At 43.2% G+C, this 19378-nt stretch overlaps 1 protein-coding gene across 3 annotated transcripts in view; it reads left to right on the top strand.

Annotated features, from left to right (window-relative positions):
* Window positions 1-19378, top strand: part of si:ch73-22o12.1 (nectin-2) — a 130180-nt gene that overhangs the window by 51134 nt on the left and 59668 nt on the right. For 2 of the 3 annotated variants that reach the window (XM_041793567.1, XM_041793568.1), the window contains exon 6: window positions 445-593. In XM_041793567.1, the coding sequence (XP_041649501.1) occupies window positions 445-593 (149 nt within the window). Of the gene's footprint in view, window positions 1-444; window positions 594-11677; window positions 16547-19378 lie in introns of those variants that run through there. The other variant, XM_041793566.1, reaches the window with a different exon arrangement.

Raw genomic sequence — 19378 nt, forward strand, 5'->3', positions numbered from 1 at the left:
TAATGGACTCTGTGACTTGAGATTTAACCCTCGCATAATGAGAAACACAATAAGACTTTCTCTCTTCCTTTCCTGCATTATCAACTATTGAATAACTGTGACTGAATTTTAAAAAAAAGTAAAAGTCTGGGACATGGAAAATAGAAGAGATGAGACTTTGGGCTTGATCCAGCAGTTAAGATTTTCCTTCTGTCCCCATTGCATGTTTCCTCCACTGTGTTATAATAGATTGCTTTCTAAGGAAGGGGAAAACTGATTAGTTTTGCTCTGCCGATCAAGATTAGTTGAATGTGGTGATATTGCACAATATAGGACATTTCAGTGAATGTGGATGCAGCTCAATGCTCTCATTGTGCCAAGTGTCACAACCTTTGTCTCTTTCTTTTCCCCTCTTTTTGGGTCTTCTTTCCTCTTTCCCATTCTGATTTGTTCACATCCATGCAGTATGTCTGGAGAGATGCCTGACACTGTGCAAGTCAACGGGAATGAGCTGAAGGTGCTTAAAGTGGACGAGGCTGTTAACACCACTTTTGTGTGCGAGGTGAAGAACCGCATCGGGACCGGCAGAGACCAGGTCACAGCTGTGGTCAGAGGTGAGTGCAGGGACACAAACAAGGAGAGCCTCCAACACTTAAAGCAAAATTATAAATGCATAGCATGTGCGTACTATCCTGAAGATAAAGGTCAGATATAAAAATAAACTTTAACCCACTTGGAGTGAAACAAATGTGGTGTTACAGAGAAAACCAGAAACAGAAGTGTGGTTTTTTTTTTGTTTGTTTTTTATTTGGCATTTCTCTGATTGATAAATTGGCATTAGAATTGTTTATGCCATCACAAATCCACCCATCTGCTGCTCTAAGTAGGTTAAAACCGAGACGTAGTGTAACACATGTCACAAATGGTCTAAAACACTGACAAATTGTACACACAAACTGTGTCAGTGAAGGCAGCGAACATTTCAGAAGTGAAATAAAAAACACATTTGTGGCTCACTTGGGTCCTGTTCATCATCCAAACCTTCCCCTTGCTTCTATATAAAAACATTTATATTCTCTGAACTGATGAACTGGAACCAAGAGTGCTTTTATCACACGTGCTACACATTTTCCTGGTGTACTACACTCTCAAGTCTTCTCCAGGGATCCACCTTGTACCGCCTCACATGTCACTTAAACACAACACACAGACAGTCTTTGTGCTGAGGGCTCTTTGGTGCTTAGTTCAGGGTTAGAGGGTCCAGCTGCTCTGTCTGGGGTGTACGTGTGTCCTCAGTGAGTCAGTCTCTGCATGCATTTTATGCGCTTTTGGGTTCTCTCCTTCACCTTTTTATGCCTCTCCTTCGCCGTTACCTATTAAGCATGCACGCCACTTTTTCTGTTTCTCTTTGCATGCACTCAATAACACCATATTATCAAAGTTTCTATGCCTCAGCTGTATCCAAGGTCTGTCTATCTACTTCTTAAATCACGGCTTTTAAGAGAGCGATTTTCACTGAGTGTTTTTCAGTGGTAGTTCACATTGAAAGTGTTGCATGTAGAGGAGAAGGTCCTGCTCACAGCTTTTTTTTCGTATTTTTGTGAAACGAGAGAGAGCAGTCAGCTAGAGCACAAAGGCAACTGAACGGCTTCACAGCAGTACCCCTGACCTGCAGTAATGATAGAGGAGAGTAAGAGAGAGCAAATGAGCAGTGTTCATTGGAGTCTGAGTCTTTGAAATAAGGCAGCGATCACTAAAAGTGATGCCTTTGACTCACTGTGACTTTTGTTTCTACTTTAATTTGATTTTTGTGGGCTTTTTTGTGTTTATCTGAGGCCAGATTGCTTTTATGTGAGTGTTTTGCTGTGGTGTGTCTTTAAATTCATGTATTCAGGTGTAAACATGTGTCTATGTGCTGTAGAACTTGTTGTACCACCTTGGGCCTCGAAGTTAAACCATCCAGAATAGTGCCGGTCAAAATGGAAAACACACCATGTCTCCATTCCCCTGCTGTTCCTCCATAGTTTTTGCTGCACCCCTCAAAAAGGGTTCATTCCTGCATTTCACCTCATACAAAATACATTCCTTTCCACTTTGCTGTTGCATGCCTGCACTTAACCGGAAGTCGTTTCCTGCTGACATGGGGCAAACTTTGCTCAGAATGGGGGAAAAGTGTGTTTTCTCTGGTGGCTAGATTTTAAAAGCAGCCCAGCCACTTCGTGCCCTCATTTCCCTTCTTTTTTGTCCCTTTTGCAAAGTCTCTCCTCATTTTGTCCTTTTTTCTTTCTCTCCAACTCTTCAATCTTCCTTCAAGTCCCTTGGCTCCTCATGGTGCCACAGCATGCGTCACAGCTCCTCTGGGGCCATTCTGTACTGCTGCAGAGTAGTGTTACTGGCTTGTGTATCACAAAGGATGTCACTGTCTCCTGCTGGGTTTTACAAGACACAAGCAAGGAAGGTAGAAAGATCCAGGGAGCAGAAGGAGGGAGATGAAGGCCACTGCTATAAGACTTAAAAAGCCGAGGAACGTGCACCGGGATAAATCAGTGGCAGCATGCAATCCTCACGCTTAGAGATAGCGCAAGAGAGAGAACGGATGCTGACAGCATTTAAAACTCCCATGGGAATCTTGTGCCATAGCATTCTATCTCCTCTGCTATTGGCCTCCACTATCTCTCAGCATGGCGTGTGTGGCTGTCTGTCTCCAAGCCTCTCAGAGCGGATCAGTCACCCTTTGCTGCTTCAGCTCCTGGCTGCTCCTCTCCTCACTTCCAGAATCCATTCCTTTTTTCTCACTCTGTTCTCATCCCACTTTCTGTTTTTTATTACCATACTCCTTGGTCCTCTTTTTTTCTTGCTGGTTTCTTTAATCTCTCCTTTAGTTTTTAAACTTCCACAGTTTCCCTGCCGTGTCATCTCCCTCCTCCATCTCCGTCTTAACACCTTCTCCTTCCTTCCCACTCCCCTCTTACTCACAGGCAGAAGAAGAAGAGAAGGAGGAGGATAAGACAGGAGCTAAATTTGCTTGCAGTTAAGAGGTGACCAAGGCAATCGAGATGTATCAGAGTAAGGTCTGTGAAGGCAGGGAGAAAACGCTGATTATTTTTAAATTAATCACTTCATTGGCACTTTTAAAAACATGGACTTACCTTTGACACATGCAGAGCCAAACAAAAAACCCAAACAAAAGACCAAGACTGCAAAACAACCAACAGCAAAGATGCACAACAGCAATTTTCACAGTTGAAGAACCAAAACAAAACTCAATCACCATATTTTACCCAATCATCCTAAGAAACCAGCATAAATGGAAATCATAAGAACTCAGCTGAACCAAGGCAACACAGGAACCCAGGGACATCTATGAGATGGAGCAGACCAGAGATAAATAAAGATGAATTAATGAATAAATAAACAGACAAATGAATGAATAATGTAACCAATAAAAGAAACATAGATGAAATAATAAAAAGGGACATAAACAGTGAAAGGAGGGTAAAAGCTTTGGAAAGGGACAAGAAATATAAAATGACTTGCAATAAAACCAAAAACTCACTACAGTTTTGTCAATGATTAGCGCATCCAACCCTGATCTTTCCTGCATTTCCTCTAGTGCAATTCACCAACCTCTGGTCTCACTCATGACAGGAAATCTGTCTCTTTTAAGAGATACAGATCATTTGGCTCAGCTCAGTAGAGCTGGTTGTTTGGTTCCCAAACAGCTATTCATTTGGCAACAGTCTGGCTTTTTAAATGTTGATTACTCAACAAAGGATAGAAGAAAGGAAACTGGTTCTCAAATAGGAGCAGTTTTTTCACCGATAGACCCGATATTGAGGGCGTTTTTGCCCTATTTTTATCCATTTTTGATCATTTATTTTATTTCAGTTGTCACAGAAGGGCTGTGTAAAACCACTCTATTTACTGAGCCATGTTCTCAGTCCATTGTATGGCAAGAATAATGTGGCTGTTTTCTGGCACAGTCGGTCTAGAAAGTTTATACCATTATTGGAGTAGTGCTCAGTATCAGCCAATACACAGATGCTCTGGAAACGGTTTTGAACATCTCTTGTTATAACGATTGGGGGGGGCAGGCGCTATAAACAATAAAACAGTAAAATAAAATGCAGTACAAGCAATAAAAGCAGAGATAGAGTAGCATGCGGGAATCACGTACAAACAAAAGCTAAATGGGCAATGTAGTATTTGAGGTTAATAGGGAATAAAAGTGATGAGATAAAAGATGTAAGAGAAAACTAAAAAGATGAGAACAAGTTAAGAATTAGTAAAAAGAAAACATAATTTAAAAGGTCTATAAGAGTGAGTTTTAACAAGGGTGGGTTAAATTGGTTGAAGTCAAATGAAAGAGTTGATGACAGTCTAAACAGGGTGTGAGAAATTGAGGAATGACTGCAGGTGGGGCTACGATGCAGACCTGTGTGGACTAATGTGAATGTGTGTAGACAAACAGAGGGCTAAGAGGGGCCGACAGGCGTGAAATGGCCAGCACCTGCTACAGCACAAGTCCCCTACTCCTCTTTACCCCACAGCTGCATGACACACCAACACACACACATCCACATTTGTTTGTGTGCCCGTGTCTTGCACTCTTAGAGGCAACGAACGGGATGGATGTCCTCCCTTCTCCTTGCCACTCCTCCTCTCATCTTCGATCCCGCTGCTTAGTCACACATGTATCCCACCCTGCTCTCCCCTCCTCTGTTCTTTCGATTTATCTCTCCCTGGCTATCTCTTTCGCTGTGGTTTGCTCTTTTCATTGCATCTCTCATCCTCTCAGTTAGCATATGCTCTCTCCTCATCCTCCTTATCTCTCCCAGGTTGTCTTTCAGCCTCCGCAAGTCTGCCGCTGATCTCCCCTGCTCAGAGATGAGACTCCTGCCCCCAGCTTTCTCTCTCTCTCTCCCCCTCTCCCACATGTTATTCAACCATCTCTCACTCTCAGAAGCTTAACTCTTAAATACCAGTAGCTCTTCCTTAATCACAGCTTAGTTGTCTCCATCCCTCCATCCATCCCTCCATCCCAGGCTCCTCTCACGGGGATTCCTGAGTGGCTAACCCAGATTCCCTCCATATTGTCTTATTCTAACTAGTGATGAACTACAAGATTGTTAGTGATTAGATTGATAGTTTTATTTTTTTTACTTTTGCCTTTAGTTGAATTTAAATGTCTTTACAAACTGTTAAATCTGACATTTCAATCAACTGAACAAGAATTCAGCTGACATGGTCATGTGGATAAATTTTAGGCATGCAGAGTGTTAAAGGTACTTCACGGGGCCTGATGTGCCTGGTAATACGCCCAGAGACTGCCAGGGTTTTCGGGCCCTTGGGACATCCACAACACAAGCAGGGGCTCATAGCAGCCCTGTTACATTCCTGGATGGTATCCAAGGCCATGCTTACTGGCCACATCCAAAGAATTTGACATAAAACCACACATCCTGTAAGCAAACAGTAACCTTTTAACTTCCAAATGTACTCACCCATGGCAGAAGCAATAATATCATGGGCTCATGCCTGAATGGATGATGATTTAACCCAAAAAGGTAAAATCATCCGCTGTTGAAATTCTATTCCTATGTGAACTTGCAGTTCTCCCATGATCTCTCCAGTAGCAAGGTTGCTTGCCTTCGGTCGGCGCAAACTCGTGGCGCTGCGTAGCGCAACACTTCATCCAGAGCACACAACCCCGCCGTGCTCTGGATGTCCTTGCCTATTACCAGAGGCATAAAAAATAATCTGTTGAAAAAAATAGTAAGTCCACACCTTTAGGGCAGAGTAAAGGCCCATTTACACTCTATAAGAAAATAGATCAGTGCGTTTCTAAACTTATCAACTGTAATTGCTCACTCTTCTTTTGCAAACTGCTCCAGGTCTCTCAGATTTGAAGCGTTCCTTCTTGCAACAGCAGTTTTGAGATCTCTTCATAGGTGCTCAATGGGATTTAGATCCAGACTCATTGCTGGCCACTTCAGAACTCTCCTGCACTTTGTCTCTAACCGTTTCTTGGTGTTTTTTGAGGTATGTTTCGGGTCTTTGTCCTGCTGGATCACCCATGACCTCTGATGCAGACCCAGCTTTCTGACACTAGGCCCTACATTGTGGCCCAAAATTTTTTTGATAGTCTCAGATTTCATGATTCCTTGCACACAGTCAGGGCACCCAGTGCCAGAGGCAGCAAAACAACCCCAAAACATCCTTGAACCTCCACCATGTTTGACTGTAGGTACTGTGTTCTTTTCTTTGTAGGCCTCATTCCGTTTTCTGTAAACAGTAGAATGACCTGCTTTTCCAAAAAGCTCTACCTTGGTCTCATCTCTCCACAAAATGTTCTCCCAGAAGGATTGATTCTTACTCAGGTACATTTTTGCAAACTCCAGTCTGGCTTTTTTATGTCTCTATGTCAGCAGTGGGGTTCTCCTTGGTCTCCTCCCATAGCGCTTCATCTCATTCAGATTATGATGTATGGTCTGAGCAGACACTTTTACACCCCGAGTCTGCAGGACAGCCTGAATTTGTGTGGAAGTTGACTGAGGATGTTTATCCACCATTCCAACTATCCTGCATTGCATTCATTTGTCAATTTTTCTCTTCCATCCACGTCCAGGGAGATTAGCCGCAGTGCCATGGGTTATAAACTTCTTGATTATATTACGCACAGTGGACAAAGGATCTTGAAACCTTGAGATTGTTCATATTTTTACACAGTTTTGCTTCCTAAGTCCTCAGACGATTCTTGGCTCTTCTTTCTCTTCTCCATGCTTGGTGTGACACACACAGGCACACAACACAAAGGTTGAGTCCACTTTTATACATTCTAACTGGCTTCAGGTTTGATTTTTATATTGCCAGCACCTGTTACTGCCACAGGTGAGTTTAAATGAGCATCACATGCTTGAAATAAAATGATTTACCCACAGTTTTAAAAGGGTGCCAATAATTTTGTCCTGCCCATTTTTTGAGTTTTGTGTAAAATTATGTCAATTTTGTCTTTTTTCTTCTGATTTTTTGTCTTGTTCCAATTCACATGAAGGAAATAAACATGTGTATACCAAAAACATTTGGAATTGCAACAAATTTCTGGGAGAAATGATGTATTTTCTGGAAAAATTCCAGGGGTGCCAATATTTTCGTCCATGACTGTATATATCGTGCATCTCTAATTTTAACTCCAGCAGTTGTTCCTCAGTAGTGGCTCAGCTGTATCTTAAAAGTGAACTGTCCTTAAATGATTCTCCACATGGTTTGAAGTGATTTCCTCTCAATTCGGTACGTTCTCCTCAGAGGAGACGGTTCAAGGACGAGAAGTCTGGCCATTTTCTTCCAAAGAGCTTCGGTGTGTATGTGTGCGCATGTCTTTGTCAGTCACTGTGTGTCTCCGGCCATGCGAAAAACAGCCAGAGAACAGGTCTGATGGAGCCAAGACTCCCTCCAGCCCACAACTGGCCCCCTGCCCACCCCTCATTAGCACACACACATGCACTCTCAGCCGTGCATGTGCATACACACTCATCTGTGTTCAATAAGTGAACATGCTGACAGAGGGTGCCGCTAAGCCATGCTCTAGGTGCAGCCCGGCCTGGCGTCAGCAGGCCACTGATGACCATGATGCTCTTAGTGTGTGTGGAAGACCACGCATGATTTTGGGAGGCTACAGTCTGTGTTACTTCCACTCCATCTCCCTCATTACTTGCGGTCACTTGGAGCGTACCGTCGTGCTGGACGTGACTTCATAAGAGGCATGCTGTGTTTTGGCTTCCACAGTATGCTGCGTGTGTTGGTGTTCGTGTGTGAGGAGGGGATGGTTTGGTGCTCGGGGGCTGCAGTTACTGTAGTTTTGCATGTTTGTTTTTTCCCTTTTTTCATCCCCCTTGTTATCCACAAAGCATGCATATTGCAGTTTTTCTGCTGGCTCATCCAGCAGCATGTGTGTAAAAGATGTCCTCTCCTCACCCACTTTAAAAGATTCCCCTTGTGCTCTGTTTGGATGTGTCTGTGGTCTGCACTGGGCCTGTTCTGGGAGCCTGGGGTGGCTCCTGTACATCCATCTCGTAAATCTTTGAAGTGTTGTGTCCAGAAGGGCAGAATAAAACATGAATCATCATTCATGAAAGGATTTACCAGCAGAGACTTTGAGAGACACACTTAGAAAACTGAGTTGAGCGACGCATTAAAAATAATTGGATGAGCACAATTTGGAAAGAATTTGCATTCAAATTTTTGGTGTAATTCCCTTTGATGTGACAGCAATGTGCAGCATCCGGCCCCAGTTTGCAGAGATTGTTGGCACGTTGCTTTTGCTGGAGCTCCATCAAGCCGGGGTGATAATGCATTTCTTGTGTTCCTGTTACAAGTGGACACAGAGGGCTAGCTCTCACTCTCATGTGTGCGAACAAGAATGTTTAGCACTGCTCGGAGGAGAGGCGGAGAGGAGAAAGACACTGTGTTCAGGGAGTCTGGAGGGAAAAATTGAAATAAAGGAGGAGAAAGATGCTAAATGTTTTTTTTTCTTAGGGAAATATTGCAAATGAAGGATGGGAAAGAAAGGAGAAAAAATCATGTGACAGAAATACAAAAATGAATTGGGAGATAGTGGGTAACGTGGATTTAGAAGAGACTGAAAGAGTGTAGGCAGGAAGCAGCTGTTGAAGTGGAGACGAAGATGGAAGAAAGGGTTGGTGAAGGAGAAGAGAAGCAGAAATAAAGAGTAGGAGAGGAGCTGAGCACAGGTGTACGACAACGGACAACAATTTTCACCCTGACAAGAATCAGCAGTACAAGCGTAATTCTGTCATCTCTCTGTACATTTAACAGAAGGGCCGGATTTTGTTGGAATTTCAAATGGGAATGACAATAGGTACTGGGCTGATTTGCTACTTTCAAATTTTAGGCAGGGATTTCAACAGCAGTGTCTGCTTGTTAATCCTCAGCAGCGGCTGGTCGAAGTGCAGGAAGTGGAAAAGAAAGCCAGAGCGACAGAAAGGATATTCAGCTTAGCTAAGGGTCCTTGATCACTTTCAACCAGGGACTGAAATTAAAAATTCATTGGCTTCCTTTTTTTCTTTTATTGTCTTGCTTATGTGCAAAGAAAATCTAAAAGCAGAAACACTTTATTCCATTAGACTTACTATAAAATGTTTCTATGACAGAGTGCCTTTCTTCTGCTGTGATTGTATAAGCTGTTTTTTGCTTCTGGGGCATCCAGCTGAACAAAATGATCCAAACAGAATAAACAAGTTCATTAAATAAAAATCAAGAAGTTCATGTATTAATACAATACACATAATAAACCCCCAACATAAATGAAGTTCTGTGAAAGTGGGATTAATACACATGCATCTATTTACCCCCCTAGTTTTATTCGTCTAAGCTCCTAAGAAAGTACAAAAACAGCTTCTGGAGAAACACGTCACACCAAAGTGTTCCTCCATCATTAACAAGTCGTCAAACATTGTTTATCTGTTTTTCTTTGTAAAATAACGTGTATCGCTCAGAATGCATTTTGGAGGCTTCACAATACAGTAAAAGCTGACAACATGGGTGGAGATGACCCTTAACTCCCTCAGTGTTGGAGCCATAATCCCTGCTCACAGAGATATAGATGATGCCCTCATGGGGAACCGATCACAGAGTCTGTGGAGAGTTATCATAACCCCAGGAAGCACTTAGAGCCCTGAACCCTTGGCCTCAAAAAGCCTGTGCAAAGCAGTTTCACTGTGATGGATCTCTGAGAGGCTTTACTCACCCAAAGTATCCTAACAAAGCAAGCTTTCAAACCTCAGTCCTTCTGAAAGCTTCTAGTGTATGTTCAGATGGTTAGAAGAGATGTTTCAGTTCCTTTCTTACCTCATACCGCTCCCACTACCGAGACCTGAATATCAGCCAATAGAATGTACCCCTATGATCCAGATGATATCCACCGTACATCTGGTGATACAGCAGACATAGAATAATTCTGTTTAATAGATATATTTTCTTATGGCTAACTAAAGTGGCTAACCACCAACATCAGTTGTGTGGAAAGAAATGTATCCTTAATCTAGCAAACACTGCTTTGTTTTTAAAATCAGTCATCCAGCTGAAGTTATTCTGAACTGCATGTTATTTTTTCTGAAATGTCCAAATTTTGGGTTCCTGTTGCTCTCTTCATAGTTGTACTAATAACAACTTCCTTAAACCTTCTTAAACTTAAGATTTAAATGTTAAAGCTCTGACCTGGCTGCACCCCTGCTTTATTATAGCCCACTTTATTACTATGCAAATGCTGATACAGAGCTATTATAGATTCTTATAAATTCTGGTGTTGAATAAGTGCATTGACTAGTGTGCTTGTTGTGATACTAAATAATAGGATGTATCAGAGGTGTTACTGATGTTGTTTCTCTTTCCCAGCATGGTTTATCAATTCTAATCACACTTCCTGATTTAAATCATATTTATTTTTCATTTCCAACTTAATTTCATTGTGTTAATGCCCTGTTTGTTTCATACAAAACAAATACATTGTTTTGGCTGAAGTGGCTCGAACTACTTTGATTTACTTTAATAATAACACTCCTAACAATACCAAGCCTTAGTCTTTGCCCATGCTTTCCTTCTCTGCAAACGCTGATGTATCTTTTCCTTTTAAAACACTTGCTTTAAAATATGGCTCTAATATCACTGCAGAGGGATGTCGGGGGAGTGGGGAAGTGCAAGTTCAGAGAGGGAGCACTGTATGGCTGACAGGTCTTATGGGACGTCTTTGCAGCTCTGATTTAGACACCACTACGTCTCCCTGGAGTTATGATGCACAAACAAAAACTATGTGTTGGGTAGTGGAGCCCTAGTTTTACTCTCTCCCTACTTAGTTGCAGTGCGCTCCAGGAAAGTCTTGACATGCCTTAAAATGAACTCAAAATGGCCTCTTCTCGTGTGTCTGTAACAATCGTGACTAAAGCAGTAGTCCTGGAGTGGAAAGGGACGAGAGCAGTGGCTGTAGTTTTACACAAGTGGAGAGGGGTGCCAATCCGTCCTCTCCTGCTCCACACTCGTGGCTTCTGGGAAGATTTGTCATTTCGTTGTGTCACTTTGTCACTCACTCACTCCTCCTCCTCTTCTTCATCTAATTTCCACCCTGTGCTCCTCCATCCATCATCAGCCTCCTCCGCCTCTGCATGGCCTCCACCTGCTATGCCCTACAAACGCCATTCTTCCCCCTCACTACTTCAGATAGTCTATATGTTGCTTGCCTGCCAACCCTCCCTCCTCCCTCCCTCCCCTGACTTGCCTTGTGATGTGTGGCGAGCCTTGGACAGACCCTGGCCAATGAAGGGGCAATACGGGGTGGAAATGCAGTGGTGTCGTTGTTGTGACGTGGCTGTGGGAATGGGGACAGAAGCAGCTCTGAGGGAGAGGAGGAAATGTCAGTGTAGGAAGAGGCTCAGCACATACACATGGACACACACTTGACTGTACTGACACCTCAGCACTCTAACACACTTCAGTGAATACAGTTCAAACCAGCAACATTGACATCATCCAACTCCTTCCTTCTTTCCATGTCCCTCGTTTCCATCCTTCTGGTCCCCTTTTATGCTTTCTATTTTCTCTCAAACTTTTTTCCTTTTTTCCCTTTCTCAACCATATCTTTCTTCCTTTTTCTCTCCCTCCCTGCTTCTCCTTCCCCCTCCTGCAGAGCCCACAGTGAACCCATCCAATGCTGGCGTGGTGGCGGGAGCTGTGATTGGCTCCCTGCTGGCGCTCCTTTTGGTCGCCGCTCTCATCGCAGTGCTCGTCACCCGTAGCCGCAGGCAACAGCAGGGTTACCGTGCCAATGGCGGCAGCGACATGAAGACACGCATATTTGGGAGCGGTAAGAAGGCCAGCAAGAATGGCACAGGTGGAGGTGCAGGGAGTGGCAGTGTCGGAGGCGGCAACAATAACGGCCCCATCTACGTGTACAACGAAAGCTCCTCCCACCAAGGCCTCGCAGAGAAAAACAACCACCACCAGCCGCTCACCATAGGGGGCCGGCCTGAAGTTGTCGCAACTACTCCCACTGCCCAAGACATCCTCCTGAGCAATGAACTAGATGACGCGGAGAGAAGGAAGTTTGATGAGCTGGAGGAGGAGGAGAGGTATGACCACTTCTCCGGAGGGGCTCCCATCCTTCAGCTTCGCCCTCATGACCAGGATGATATGATTGGAGACTACCTGGATGATGACATGGAGTCTCAGCGGGATGGCTCGGTCATCTCTCGGACTGCTGTTTATGTATAGAGGAGGAGGAGGAGAGGAAAGAAGAGGAGGGAAAAAAAGGAAAAAGATGATGGGTTCCTCCTAAGGATTTTATGGCTCCAGGGTCTCACCCTGTTTCATAGGAAAAGAGAGAATTATACCACTTTTATTTTTTGAAAATTAATTTCAAATATAGCCCATATTAATCACAATGAAACCCAGAGAATGGACAGAATGAACAGGAGCGAGAGGAGAGATATCTGGAAAGGAGCGTCGCTGTAATTTTGTCTCTAAGAACTGAAAATCAAACGAAGAAAAGAAAACAACCAATCTCCCACTGTTTCTGTTCATGCTATCGCTATCACTGGGACCTTGACAAGAACTCTTGACAGACAAAAGAGACAAACTGTGTGGAGTGGGAGTAGGATAATGGAATCATGATACAAGCTTGGCTATAGAGGAGGCAAACTCACTTGCAAATTCACTCTTATCTTCACCAAAACAGTAAAGATGGAAAGGCTTGTCAAGCCAGCTACATGTTGCCTGCTTGTATCAGTCCTCCCATGAGAAAGCTTTTTGTTCTGATGCTGCGTTGTGCTGTGACAGCTGCTGCGTTAGTTAGGAGCAGGTGATGGGTTTGGAGGAAAACACTGGAAGGCATAGACAGTAACCTTCATGCAATTCAGAAAAATGAGACCAATGTATATGCTCCTTTTAAACCTAAAGAAAAAACATTCCTGCTGCTAATAACAGCAGTGGACTTAAAAGATGACATTAATGTGCTGCTCAAATCAAGTCCAGCTGAATATATCAACGCAAGTTTACAGAGTTTGAAGCGACTTCTTAACAAGGTATTCACATAAAATTTTTTTGCACTGTGCCTCGAGGAAGGAAACGGTAAACAAGAGACGAGGGAATGAGGTGTAGCTGATCTGACAGGGTCAAGGGATGGAAAGAGGGATGCAGGAAGCAGGAAAGCAAGAAGAGGAGCATGTCTCTTCTTCTCTTCTTCCTCCTCATCCTCATCTCCTCGGAGCGCTCCTGACAGGAGGAGCTTGATTGGTAATGAGCCGTGAAGTCGCTCGCTTTAGCCGGGACCAACAGATTGCCACCACTTATCGTTTATGACGTAGCGGTTCCCCCCTCCTCCCTCCGCCACCTCTATCTCTCCCTCACCCCTCCTTCTCTCTCTCTCATCATCCCTCTCTCTCTTCCGGTGTTTATGGGGAGTTTATGATTTATCCAGGGCGGTGTTGAGGTCAGGGCCGCAGAGAGCAGGGGGAGTATTTTACTGCTCCTGATGTGTCAAGCGCCCCACTTACTCTATTCCAGTGCGGCCTGCCGTGACATGCAGGGCTGACTAATCCACCTGAAGTGGCCGTGTGCTCTCCGTTGCATGGATGCTCCTGTCTCCTTCTATACTTAAGTAAATGGCTGGATAAAACAGAACCCCACCTTTTCAGTAAAACGGTGTTATCTTGGATAGATTTACAGTTACATCATCTAATATTTCTTTCTATTAGTGGATGATGCTAAATGTTGTGGATTGATCAAGGTCCATGTTAAACCCATTGGAGTTGTATTGACTAACTGGCAGTAACTTGTGAACGGCCCTTTATGATGCGGCTTCGGGCTAAATTTCTCCGGACTGTTAATTTATCCATCTAACGAGCCACTGGAGGCCCACTCAGGCAAACGTTACTCGTGGCAACTGTACACAGCTGTCTTTAATGCTCAGTATGTGAGTTTAATGTGCATCTCTGTGTTTAGTAGCCGCTGGATGACTGTGATGGACAATCTTGAAGAGAAGCTCCTCTAATTGTAGGTTTCTGGCCTTCTAATTAACTCCCCTTTTACCCTCTGGGAATCCTAAGAGAGCCGTTTATCGATGACTGTACTGACCTCCTGTAATGCCCAGCTAAGATCTGGGTTGTAGTGTGCTGCAGGTCATAAGGTCAAACAATAGGTGACCCATTGCCAAGGGCAAGAAATGACTGCGCCTGCCTGCATTTATTATAACACTTGCTCTTGACCTTGAACTATGGATGTTTGAAACACTCTTGCGAGTAAGGGCCGAGAGAGAGTGAAGAGGAGAGAGACAGAGGAGGTAAACAAAAATAGCTCCCTATATTTGAGCACTGTCTAGCATATTGTAAGCCAGTGTGTTCAATAGGATTATCATCTAATGGCCTTAGCTTACACACAACTGCAGCTCCTGTAAACCTGGGGTACAGAAAATTTAACCGAGCATGGCTGATTTGCCACAACCACTCAAAAATGGAAATGTATTACTTATTTTTGCACTTGTGTATGTCACCGCTACAAAGAGTGTAATATGTGAGATGAAAATGGCGGCATAAGGGACAAAACTGTTGTATGTACATTTTGGTGTGAGGTATCCGTGTACTATATATGTAAGCATCTTTATTTTTCTCGTGAAAATGTGGATATTTATGAAAATGTAAATATCAGATCGATGGAGCCAGTGTTGCCAGTGTTGTGGAAGTGAGGAGGAAGGCGTGTTAGGTTGGAAAGTTCAAAATGTCTCAGAGGTCTTCAGAATGTAATTTTTAATCTAATGAAAACCTCTCTGGTTCAGTGTTGGAGTTTAAGTCTTACTGAGCTGAATTTATCTAAAGCCTAAGAGTTCATTTATACTGGAGGAAAAAATAAATATGTATATTTTTTTTTGGTTAAATTTTGCATTCCCTGCATTTCCACATAATAAGCACACTCTATTTTTTGCACAATTGGCTTCTTCTTCTCCTTGACTGACACCCTGCCAATGCAAAAATACCCACAATGCTCATAATTTATCAGGTAAACACACAAACAATGCCTGTGCTGCGTCTGACTCAGCTGCGCATGTTCAGTGAGTGTCAGCGTGTATTTTGGTGATGCTCCAGGGCTTTGAGGCATCTCTCACTGCCACAGGGGCTGTAACCTTAGTAGCCACCCTTTGTCACCATGGAAAACTAGTGTAGTGAAGATACTATTGTGCATTTGGACAGAATACTGACTCACAAACATGCACACACTGTACACATATATACGGCGAATGCAGAGAAACATTCGCCCACACAAACACCCCTCAGTCACTCTCATTATGCGCACTCCCACAGCCAAACTGTGCAGAAGACACCTCATACCTGACAACTCTGCCATCTCCTGACACGTGCCCACACGACTCTGCTGGCATAGCTGCACAAAAACACACACATCCACACTTTGTCTTTGTCCTCTTTTTGCTCAGTGGCTCTGTCAGGACTTGTACTCAGTCCTGTTACAGCCGCGGCGAGAAGTGTCCCCCTGCTCCGTCGATTTCTATTCCTCCTCTGACTCCTTCCCAAACTCATGGACACAGACAAGTGCACACTTAGTGACACACACCTTTCACCCAGTGTCAGAGGAAACAAGCTTTTTAGGAAACTGTCCGTTCTGCATTTGTTCCACATGGCAAATGCAGCTTTGACAAAAATGCCCCCGTTTGCTGACCTCCGTCCCCTCCCAGATCTTTCTGAATGCTTTTAAAGAGTCAAAACTTCCTACTCGCATCCGATATTTTGTTTTCTGATTTTTTTTTTTCCAATTCCAGCCACCTCTGCCACCACCACCGCCTCCACAGACACACACACACCACTGCCACCCGCCAAGTACAGGCCTGTCAGACAAATTGCTTTTAGAGAAATCCAAGATACAGGTCTGGGTCTAGCACAAGGTTAGATAGTTTAAAAAATATTTTTCTTTTACCAGAAAGCCACATACTGTTAGTGTTTCTTTGGCTCCAAACATCTGATGACTATCAAAGCCTTAACACCCTCCATGTCACATGCATAAAAAGAAGAAAAGAGAAATCCTTCCTGTGTACATAGTATAAATATATAAATATGTAGCAGAGAAAAAATTACTAATTTATGGTGTCACGTTTGTGTATTTCTCAGTGACAGCAAGCATGAAGGATTTATTTTCTCCTATTACAGTTTCTCTTCTTTTCTGTTATTTTGCAGTGCTTTATAATTTATGTTTTTCGGAGTGCTTTATTCTTGACTGCTGCGCTGTGATTGCTGCCAAAACTGGCAAAATGTGCTTCTTCTATACAAAAGAACTGTACACACTACGAAACAGTCTTACCCCAAAAATGTGCTTTTTCTTACATTATTATTATTATTATTATGATTATTAATAACTGCTTTGTGTAAAAGTTGTCTTTTTCTTTTTTGTATTTTTTAATTTTGATTTTATTTTGGTCTTTAAAAAAAAAAGAATTGAAATGTCACCATTTTGTCGTGTCTTTCTATATTTTTTTCGTATTCTGTTGCTATTAAAGATTTCTTGATTTTTAAAATGTTACTGTCTTGCTGAGCCTGGTGTCTGTTTCTCCCTCTCTGTAACACTGTAGGTGAGTCAGGATGATTGAGGAGACAGATTGAAAAGAAGCGCAAGTCATTGATTCTCACTGATTAGATTTATAGATTAATTGATCGGGATATGAAGTGGCCTCTCTGTCTGTCACCCATCTTTCACACTCCAGACATGCCACCTCTCCTCTGCTTTTCTCCCCCAACTCTCATTTCCTGGTTTGGCCGTTTGCGTCATTTCAGTTTTGATAAATCTGTGTGTGTGTGTGTGTGTGTGTGTGTGTGTGTGTGTGTGTGTGTGTGTCAACAGACGTGAGATAACTGGCTTATAGCAGACTGAACCTAGAAACAGTAAAAACCCTTCTGTGGGTTAGAATTGTCCTGGAATCAAGCTCTACCTTCTCCCTGTCTGATTTGTACAGATGAGGGCAAAAGTATTAGCCCCCCATTAAATTTCATTTTCCTAAATGCTATTAAACAGAGCAAAGACTTTTCATCCTTGCTTTTCCAAACGTCCTAGTATTCCTGGTATGTGCCCTACCAGGGTCAAAATTATCAGCCCCTCTGATGCCAATAGTCGGTTGTGTTGCTGGATAACAGTCTGCACTCGTTTGTTGTAGTTTTCATCAAGTCTCGGACATGTCGCAAGTGGAACCCCAGCCCATTCTTCTTTTGCCAATCTCTAAAACTCCTCCAGATTTGATGGTCCTCTGGCATGAACCTTGGTCTTCAGTTCACCCCACAGATTTTCAATGGGATTTAAGTCAGAACTTTATGCAGGCCGGTCAATAACGTTTACTTGGGTCCTCTGGAGGTAGTTCTTCACCAGGAGCAACAAACGTTTTGGGTCGTTGCTTGGTTGGAAGACAAAGCAACAACCCAGACCCAGTTTTGATGCTGACTGCTTGAGGTTTTCTTTCACAATCTTCACACATCCTTCTTTCTTCATGGTTCCTTCCATCTTTACAAGATTCTCAGTTCCAGACACAGGGAAGCATCCCTACAGCATAATACACCCACCGCCATGTTTCACCTTGGGGACGGCGTTCTTTGGGTTAGATGCCTCTCCCTTCTTTCTCCAAACATCAGCAATGTCTCTATGGCCAAATAGATCTAGTTTCATCTCATCTGACCAAAGAGGATGCTTCCAGTATGCAGAATCTTTCCCTAGGTTGTCCTTAGCAGACTTCAGTCTAGTTTAAAGAGGTATTTTCTGCAGTTGTTCTTGGTCTGTAACCTCACAGTTAATTCTTTTGCAGGACTCAAGTGATGGTCTTCTTTGAGACCACAATTTCTGACTTGACTAAGTCACTGTGACGTGAAATCCAAACTTTGTGTCTTAACACATCAGAAATGTTGGAATAAGGTTGCTGTAAACATGTGAAATCTACATGTGGCTGATTTTTTTTAATCAGACCGTTAGAACGGTGTTTACCTTTTTCCTGGCTTGGTTTTCTTTGAGCAGGGCAAAAATCTGAGCCCTTGACATCACCAGTATTAATGGTGCTTTTTATCACTTTAGAGGAACTTTAAGTCACCCACTAGTGTCTTGGCAGTTGTTCCGGGATCTTTCACGTCTCTCACTAGTTTTCTTTCCAGAGTCTGTTCTGTGTTGTGCTCTTTGGATTTCTTGACAATTATTTTCACTGTAGTTTTTGACACTTGGAAATATTAGGATAACTGTATTTTCTTGCTTTGAAAACAAAAGAAAAGCTGTGTTTAAAATTCCTTGCTCTGTTTAACAGCACTTGGGAAAAACTGAAATTTTTGTGTAATTTTGTTCTTATCTGCAAATGTGAGCCGTGGTTGGCTAATTTACCTTTGCTGCCTTGGTAACAGGTATGAAGGAGACTTTGGTACTCTTGTTTAAAGGTCACATTTTTTATGAGGTTTTGCATCTGAGCATGTAGCTAATGAAGAGTGATGACACTATGTGCTTATTTCACAGTGCGTATATATAATCATTAAATCGGCATGGTTCTACACCTTTCAGCCCCACACTGTACAGAGAGAGAGAAGAGGATGGAGTTGAGGAATGTGGCTCTGCAGCTTCAGTGGTTTTCCTGGAGAGAGGCAGTTTGTGTTTTCAGTTGGGGAATGTGCAGGCCAAGCTGAAACTGGGTGAATGGAGCGCCTCTCAAAGGCTGCATTGTTTAAACAGTGACTAAAGCAAACTGAATTGGTCAAATTTTAACAGAAGGGCATGCAGAGAGCTGTCCATGTGTGCACAGGTATGTGTACCGCTGTGAATGTGTGTCCTCATGCATGCATGTGCACCTGCTGTATTAAGATTACACCAGGCGATGCAGTCCAGTCCTGCTGTTAACATCCCCAGCATGGTGACAGTTGGTTTATGGCAGTGATGGCAGTGAGTGGTCAGTGTTTGCCTGCTGCTTTGATGCAGTCATGTATCTGTGTGTCATCCTGGCTCCTTGTCACAGTTCATTTTTGTTGCAGTCTTCTTCTGTCAATGCACAGCTATTTACTGTGAGTCCAGCCCACCATCTGGCCTCTCTAATTGCTTTGGATTCAAAGCTGGCAAGATAGAGAGCTCTTGCACAGAGAAAGACACACACACATGCACTCTCTCACAGACAGACTCACTCTGACTCCTTTGGTTTTCTAGTTGCATGTGAAAGACTTGAGCACAGCAGACAGGCTTTTAAGCCGCAGCTAGTAACAACAGCTCGTGCAACACTGTTCTTTGGACAGCACGTTTGTCACAGACAAAAGAGTGCGCCTCGTGAAAGCGGTGACCCCGTAATTCAGAACCTGGCCTATTTGAGCTCTGAGCAAATAAC

The sequence above is a fragment of the Cheilinus undulatus genome, linkage group 8 (assembly GCF_018320785.1).
Source record: "Cheilinus undulatus linkage group 8, ASM1832078v1, whole genome shotgun sequence".
Lineage (NCBI taxonomy): Eukaryota > Metazoa > Chordata > Actinopteri > Labriformes > Labridae > Cheilinus > Cheilinus undulatus.